An 8830-nucleotide genomic window follows, 5' to 3' on the forward strand; every position below is an offset into this window, starting at 1 on the left:
GATGGGAGGGAGGGGTAAAGTGCAGGGAGGCACCATGGGGGGTGGGGGGCATGTTCAAGGGGGTACAGGTAGCAGGAGAGAAGTGGTGGGGTGACAGGTCAGGCCACTTGACTCCTCCACTACCTGTTCCCCCTGCCACTGTTATCCCTGTCACCGTGGTGGTGGGGGATACATTTGAGACAATCCTCCAAACATTAGATTGTAGACATGGAAAATTTATATATATATTTTTTTCAGGTCTAGAATCTAATTAGTGGGGAGGTTATCAAATTTGAAGTTGCCTTGGATATGGGTAAATACAGTACCTTCCTAAAAAGCTGTGTTTTCTGACTGTCCTGGTCTTTGCATGTTGTTGCCTCCGGTTATTCTTTAACTTGGTGAGTGGCCCAAGTTGCCAGCATCTTCAGTGGGAATTGCAAGAGTTTGGGCCTCTGAAATTGAAGCTGCTTGTCTTTGCTGGTAGAATCCTTCACACCTAGGCAGCCACTTCAAGTGCACATCTATCCATTTGTCTCCCATTACCAGTCCCCTGAGCTGCTTGTTCCTGCAGAATTGATTGTTTGCTATTCGGGGAATCCCTGAGATTTCCCTGCTTTGAACAAATACCCTTCCCTTTCCGCTGGTCACTCTGCAAACAGGAAATAAATGTTGTGGTGCCATTTGTATTGTACTTCAAAGGGCCCCACTTTTTTAACAGCTTGGAACTCATTGTTATTAGAGACAGATTTTCCAAATTACTTTGTGTCTAGCAGTTCTCCAGAATTGTATGGAGAGAGAGTGTCCCTTGGCACCCAATGTACTGGCTTCTTGAAAATCTGACCCCTAGTGAGTGCCTGTCCAGACTTTTATAAGCAGTGCTGTTCCAGTTCAGTGCATGTGTAAATGGATGTGATTATAGGAATCCTGATGTTGTTTAACTTCATTAGAGAACAGTGTGCTTTTTACAAACTGAAGTAAGGATGTTCCTTAATATGCAAAACTGGCTTCCCATAGGAATCACACCTTTTGATCTAGTCTATTTATTTAATATAGACAATTTTGAACACCATTTCTTATTAGCATCAGTAAAAGCTGAAGCATGCATGGTATAGTGAATATAAAACAGGGCTAGAAACCAGTGAAAATTTCTCCACTGACTTGGATTTTTGTTCAAGCCCAAGTGTGAAAATGTGGAGCAAGGAGACAGGTGACAATGCTTTTTTAGTATTCCTTTAAACTTCTCTTGGGTAAGAATTGTATTTCCACAGGAACGGTTCTTTTACCTCCCTCCCTAGGGGATAGGTTCTAGGGGTTGGGTCATAGAATGAACAGCCAACAGCTTCTATGTGCACCTCAGCTGCTTTTTATGACTTTGGGAAAGTCATGTGGCCCCTTTACCCTTTAGTTTCCCCAGCTGTAAAGTGGACAAAGCCAAATTAGTTTGTGGAGCATTGTATTCCTTGGCTGGCATATGCACTGAAAATCCTATAAGCAATTGAAAGAATTGATCATTTACTGGTATTTCTGTTATATCAGCGGACATTGTGCCTTTTAAGGGAGCAGCACAAATGATAACGAATGATATTTTCTGACCTAAAACAATTGTGCTATCCCATTTTAGGCAAAATTACTAGCTGGAGAACATTTGGAACACGGAGAATAGAGAAACATATTAACAGTAATTACATTTGACTTGGAAGTGATGGATGAATGAATGGGGGATGGCATGCCTCCACCTGCTCTGTAACGGTGGGGAAGGGAGCGAAGCAGTAAATTACTGTAGTCTTGCAGCAGAGAGCATGCATGTGGTGTGTGCTGCCACATCAAAAGCTGGCATGGACGGAGCAGCATTGTAAATTTGCCAGCTGCAGAGTGGAACTGACTCTTGTCACTGCTAAGTGTCTCTAGGTACCAAAGTAGAGACACCATCTATGCTCATCATGGTTGCTCCCATTTACTTGTGGGCTGCAGGAAAAAAAGAAAGAATCAATTCCCTTAGCAGCTGCAGCTGGTACAGAGGCAATGAGATGGGAAGTAACATTGTAGCATTCTTAGCCTGCCCTTTGAAATGGGCAGATAAGAACCTGATGGCTTTTGGAACACTGAAAAATTCAAGGTTCTCCACCTTGGGAGGAAAAACCCACAGCATGCTTACAGGCTCGGCAGTGCTACACTGGCTAGCCCTTTGGATGAAAGGGACTTGGGGGTCATGACTGACCACAAGATGAGCATGAGCCTTCAATGTGATGCTGCCGCTAGTAAAGCAAGCAAAACACTGGCTTGCATCCATAGATGCTTCTCAAGCAAATCTCAGGACATCATTCTCCCCTTGTACTCTGCCTTGGTGAGGCTGCAACTGGAGTACTGTTTTGGACTCCTGTTAGAAAAACAAGATGACCCATGAGAAGCAGGTGACCCTTGAGAAGCATATGATCTTTCCCTAAGCTTAAAGATTGCTTACTGTCAGCAAAAGGCTAACTTGTTCTGTGTATTTTGTAAATCTGTAACAGCAAGCAAAAAAACAAAACCCCAAAGCTAGTGGAAATTCCCCAAAGATGCGCACGCATATATGCCTTATGCCTATGTATACCTATATTTGCATATGTATGACCTGTTAGTGTAAAAGGTGCTACCGAACTCAGATCAGGGGAATTCTGTCAACTAGACACTGAGTAACCCCTCTGCAGAGAAATAAATCATTTTGCCGACACCCCCTCATTCTCTGCCTAATTGATCGTGGCTAGGAACGAGCCCAGAGATGGGATATGACCAGTGTTCCTCGGTGTATGAGCACGCCCTTCGGTGTATGGCTGCTACACAGTAGCTGGCCAATTTCCCCAACACTCCACAATTCAAAAAAGGAAGTGGAGAAGCTTGAGATAATCCAGAGGAGAGCCACATGCATGATAAGAGGTCAGGAAAACAGACCTTATGATGAGAGGCTAAGAGCTATGGGACTCTTCAGCCTGGAAAAGCGCAGGCTCAGAGGTGATCTGGTGGCCACCTATAAGTTCATCAGGGGTGCTTACCAGGATCTGGGGGAACATCTGTTCACCAGAGTGCCCCAAGGGATGATGAGATCAAACGGTCACAAACTCTTCTGTGACCATTTCAGGCTGGAGATAAGGAAGAACTTCTTTACTGTCCAAGCCCCCAAGGTTTGGAATAGACTGCTGCTGGAGGTGGTTCAAGCACCAACCTTGAACGCCTTCAAGAGACATTTGGATGTTTATCTTGCTGGGATCCTATGACTCCTGCTGACTTTCTGCCCTTTGGGCATGGGGCTGGACTCGATGACCATCCGAGGTCCTTTCCAGCCCTAATGTCTATGAGTCTTTGTGGAAGCAGATTAATAGGACTCTTACATCTGTCATTTTATATCTACAGTTTGTCTTTTTATAGAGGCTTCCTATTGTACAGTTATTAGTGCTTTGTACAGTGAGCTTTGTGCTTTGAGTGCATAGCCTGGCCCTAGGGACTGAAAAAAGGCTATGTACTTACCCAAACTAAATGAGTGTTGCTCATATTGGGCATGTCCCCACAAGCGTGCATGTGCATTTTCTGGGGAAAAGTAACTGCAGCTTGTACATGTGCTTCTGCTATTTGTCCCCAGGCATGGCACAGCATGCACACTCTGGCATGCAGCAAATTGTCCTGGGTGGGGTAGGGAAGGCTGGGGCCAGCACCTGCTCTCCCAAGGCAGTAGTGGCAATCTAGGTGTTTGGCTTGGGTGCTGACCCGGCCTACAATAGCTGACAAAAACTCCCTAAGTAGTCCTCCAGCACAAATAGTTGTCCACCTTTGATATAGATGGACCCTGTTGTTGCATAAATTGCTGGTTTTATCCCCTGGAGGCTAGTCCAATTCACCTGTAGAAGAGAGTCACACTTTCAGGCTGGATCCAACTCTATTTTATTGCTTGCAAGCAGGCCGACAGGGGAGCTTGTTGCTCGGATCAGTGTCGACCCTAAACAAAGAGCGCACGTGGCTTTTATTGAGCTAGCATTCTTTTCAGTTGAGGTGTTACATTTTAATTGGTCATTTCAAACCAAAACCTGAGCAACCTATAAGGCATACGTAGTGGGCTATCCTGTACCATGTGGGTGGAAAGTTACAGAATGCAGGGGTTAATACTAAAACAAGGAACAAAGAAACATAGAGAAAAGTGTCTATTTTCGCTACACTGTGAATCTAAGAGTCCAGTCTTTTATTTTTTTTTTATCTTGCGGGTTTTGTCTGCCTCAGTCTTGAGGATGGCTCCTCACTGCTTTGTGGTTTTGTTGTTGCACAGATTGACATGTGAGAATGTGTTCCAGTGTGAAACTGGCATGCCTCTCACCAGACACGGTGCAGTGTCCCACTTCCAGCTGCCTCTTTGAGCTTCTGACCTGTCCTGCATGCAGAGAGATGCAAAAAATATAGCTAGGCGCAATTACAGAAGCACCAGTGTTGTCTTTATTTTGTCATCAGGTAAGAGCAGGGCTGTGACAGCAATACAGAGGAGTAAGAGGGTGCATTGCAGCTAAAAGTTGCTTCTGGGGGGACACTCCCACATGGGGAAATGTGGAGGGGCTTGGAGTGGGTGTAGCCTGGTTTAATCCTTCCTCAGGGCCTGGGTAAGTGCAGCTGAGCTGGCTCCACAGTAGAAGAAACTTGGGGAATTGATTCTTCTGCAGCAAGAGGGAACTGAGGAGGAAATCATGGGGCATCTATACGCATGCTCCAAGGTGGGGTGAGGGTGCTTTAATTAAAGCGCCCACAGTGTCATGTGTATTCAGCATCCCCCACTTCAAAATGGTGGTGGGGGTGCTTTAACTAAAGCATATTTGAGCCATTTTGAAATGTGGGGATACTGAATACCCATGATGCAGAGGCTGCTGGAGCATGCTAATTAGCACGCTTCAGCAGACTTGATTAATCGAGTCTGCTCCAACGCATGCTACTAGTAGTTTGTATAGGCAAGTATGATTCTCGTAGCTAGAACTAGAAATATGTAGTTTGGGTTGTTGGGCTCTGTTCTATGCTAGATTAATTTAGACTAGTGGTCACCAACCAGTGGATCTCGATCCACTGGTAGATCTTGGAGTTGATCTGAGGCTGGGGTGAGGGGCTGAGTGCCTGTGTCCATGCATGCATAGGCCCCAGCCCAGCAGGTCATTTCGTGGTGGGGGGAAGGGGCAGGGGCTAAATTGCATCTCTGGTGAGGGACAGTGCTGCAGAGGCAGGAGCAGGGGTAAGTTGAGTGGGGTCCTGGCTGGGTAGACTTACCTGCTGGGGAGGTGTGCCCCCAAATAATTTTTTCTCCCTCTACTTCAATCTGCCCTCCCCCCCTTCCCTCCCCACAGACTTATGCACTGGGTGGCGAGGGGAAGGGGGTGCTATGGTGGTGGCACACGGTAGATCTTCGGTTGCTTTTAAATGCCAAAGGTGATCTCCTACTTAAGGAGACCACTGTCTTAAACAGATCACTGAAGGACAGAGAGTGAAAAATACCTGTTCCTAAAATCCTTATGGCCTCTTGAAAATTTTTCCCCTCAGTGACTTTTCTTAGCATACCGCTTTTACACAGTGAAGATATTATCTGTTATATGGAAACTCAGCTTTCTGAGTTATGATTGTGAAATGCTTTTGGTTTCTAGGCTGACCCCAGAATCAGTTTCTTTGACCTTTCCCTCCATTTAACAATACCCTTATTTTTTCACACATTTTTTTCGCATCCTTTTGTCATATAAGCATCTTGTTTTTGAAAGGGCAGAATTAAAAAAATAGATCTTTTCTTGTAATAGGTAACAGAATAGCAGCAGGTAGGGAGCCAAGCCTGCCCAATGTTTTGCTCTCCGTGTATCGCTGCAGATTTTACTTTCCATTCCCCTGTAATTAGCAGAACTTGCTCTTACTGTGTTTCTTGTGTATAATGCACATTAATATCCCGCAGCTGGTTTGTTTGGGGGTTTTTTTGTTTGTTTGTTTTTAAGGCAATGGCGCATGTTGTATGTGAGAAAATGTTACCTCCTTATGCAAATTCCATTGCTAGGTTTGAAGAGAATTCTTTTGGAATGTGGCTGCTGTTCAGCACTAATAAGGCTGGTTGGGATCCTTATATTGCGGGATTTCAAGTGATGCTTTGCTTACAGAAGCAAACTTGTATTGTGTTTTTGAGATGGAAGTATGTGGCATCCCCAGTAAGTTGCATCTGTGTCATCTTCCCTTTGTTTTACTTTATACTTTTTTTTTTTATCCCCCCACTCCTAGCCAGCATGGATGGGAAGAAATGCAGCGTGTGGATGTTTTTACCACTTGTGTTCACCCTGTTCACTTCAGCCGGGTTATGGATAGTGTAAGTTACCTTCTGCTGTGTGTGTTAAATTGAGCATTTTTGTGGTGTGGAACACATGTTAATAGAGAGATTTTAATGGGCCTGTCCCTCCCCAGTTATAGAGATGGCTGACACCTTGCAATCTACCTTTTATAGAGGGCAGCTTGCAAGTGTGCCCTCCCAAGACCAGGATGGGGACCAGTTTGTTGCTTAGAAGCTTGTATTTTGGTCCCTGATTCCCACTTGCTCCACAAGAAAAAGCCTTACCAGCCCCTTTTTGATTTGGAGAGATTAAAGGGTCTCCTGATTCGATTCGGATTCAGAGATTCGGCTACCAAATCAGGCCAAATCTCCGCCGAATCAAATCGGGGACTGATGCTTTGCACAGCCGTACTGTCCACGTGCCATGCCATTAGGTCAGTGTCCTACATGCAAGGGTGGTGGCACATGAGTTGGGAGCTGTCTGGAAAAGATAGGAAAAATGTGCAAGCCCCTCCTCCTTTCCTCTCCCCGAAAACCCCCAAAACCACACCCCAAAAACCCTGCCCTTCCCTACAACTTCCCAAAGCACTTCTTTGGCAACTAAAACCCTAATTCAGTAATACACTTAAGCATGGGTTTATGGGCTGTTTTGAATCTGGTCCGAAGTGTTGAGGATTAAAAGCTTGCTCTGTCATGGGTGAAGAAATTGTAATACTGACCATGGAGTTATATTGGCAACTTGCCAAGTGTCTCAGGGAAAGATCTCTTCTGTAGATCTTTAACCAAAGTAAATGTACACAAGATCAAACATTTGTCTGGGCTGGGATCTTCCTGAGAAGACAAACGGGAGCTGCCATTAGTGGGTCCTCATAAGTAATAAGCACTTGTAGTTGATCCATCTCTGTACTCAACCAGAGTGGGGGGTTGTGGGGTATAACTTAAGAACCTGTGAGCTTCCTTGGACAAGCTTTTCCTATCTATGCTTAGCTAGAACCTATGGATTGCATATACTGAATGTTATCCTGAAGTGCCTAAGCACATGCTCAAGAACTTTCTATTTCTAAAATTGGGGCCTGAATGAATTTTAAAGTGAGTGTCTTGGTCTTATTTTTGCATGTGATTTTTTTTTCTTTCTTTTTGTCAGATACTTCATAGCAGTGGAAGATAACAAAATTCTCCCACTAAACCTGCCAGATAGGTAAGAGTTTGCTGGCTTTTTTTTGTTTCTAAATCAGTAATATCTTGCAAACATATTTTCAAAGATGCACAAAAGAGCAAAATCTTTAACTCTGATTCCTTTTTTTATGTCACTTAGGAAACCTGGTTCCAAAAGTCCACCTTACATAAGGTAACTTCCTAGTTAACCCCTCCCTCCCCAGTTAACCATTCTGATGAATGGGTGCTGTTTGTTTATCTCTCTTACCAACTTAGAGTTACAATGACACACTTTATATTTTTGAAGTATCGCAGGTGATGCTCCTCCTGCAAGCTGTGTCTTTAGCCAAGTCATGAATATGGCTGCATTTCTAGGTAGGAACCACATGGAGAATGGTTGTCTTTTCTCTCTCTCTCAATTCACTTCAAAGACTTTTTCGACCATTAGTAAAATCCAGTAAATGTTGCTGTCATAGATGATTTGAAACCCGTTAAAGAGCTGTTGCTAACTGCTAATGAAGGCAGTAATTATTTGTAAAAAGACAGAACAAAACTGGATGCTTTTCAACTTTGTAGTGTCCATTTTATTTTTTTATTATTCCATCCTGGCCTTGAGTCTTTTGGTTGCATGGCGCGTTATTTTGTTGTTGTTTTCTCCAATAACATACTGCATGAGAACATGGTGTATTGAGTTGTTGTATGAGAAAATATTGCTTGTGATTTTGTTTCTCCCCCAACCCTTTTAGTAAAAATCTGAAGGTTCATGGGTTCCCACTAAAATGAGTGTTCAGGAAGGAAACTTCAAATTGACCATGACTGTGAAGTACACTGGAAGGATGCAATATTTGGAAAAAAAAATGCTTGCCACAGAAACTGTAAGCATTTTTTTGGACCCAATATAGACTAAATGAATGGACTGATTTGCTGTTTCTTAGGTGCTCTTCTATCTCTGCTCCACAGGCAATGTACCTACCTAACTTATGGGAGCGCAGCTCATACTTCCACACTTAAGACTTGAGTTGAATTGGGCACTTTAAGCGTTGATTCAATTACATTGTTATATTTTAAGAGCACAGCGTATCCTCCTGAAACTTGAAAAAATTCAGAGTCAGGTTTACACACCAAATAAATTGGCACTGGTTAAGGTATGGAAATAGTGTCAAGGCACTGAAACAACATTGCCCTCCCCACTACTGACATAATGGAGAGGTGTGGAATTTGAGGTCTTCCAAAATCAGTTTTCATAGTTTCTAAGGTCGTAAGGGACCTGAGCTGATCATTTGAGTCCAACCCCCTGCCGTGGCAGGAAAGAGTAATGGGTCAAACGACCCCAGCAAGGTGTTCATCTAGCCTCCCCTTAAAGACCCCCAGGGTAGGAGCCAGCACCACTTCACTTTG

At 44.0% G+C, this 8830-nt stretch overlaps 1 protein-coding gene across 3 annotated transcripts in view; it reads left to right on the forward strand.

The window, feature by feature from the left end:
* Positions 1-8830, forward strand: part of TMEM150C (transmembrane protein 150C) — an 81015-nt gene that overhangs the window by 22922 nt on the left and 49263 nt on the right. For all 3 annotated transcript variants that reach the window (XR_002099185.1, XM_019525907.1, XM_019525909.1), the window contains exons 3-6: positions 6232-6316; positions 7422-7475; positions 7593-7625; positions 7740-7807. Coding sequence is in view for 2 of the 3 variants with exons in the window: in XM_019525907.1 (XP_019381452.1) it covers positions 6237-6316; positions 7422-7475; positions 7593-7625; positions 7740-7807 (235 nt within the window). In the remaining variant the exon portion in view is untranslated. The remainder of the gene's footprint in view (positions 1-6231; positions 6317-7421; positions 7476-7592; positions 7626-7739; positions 7808-8830) is intronic.

The sequence above is a fragment of the Gavialis gangeticus genome, unplaced genomic scaffold, assembly GCF_001723915.1.
Source record: "Gavialis gangeticus isolate Ggan-Ray unplaced genomic scaffold, GavGan_comp1, whole genome shotgun sequence".
NCBI classification, from domain to species: Eukaryota; Metazoa; Chordata; order Crocodylia; family Gavialidae; genus Gavialis; species Gavialis gangeticus.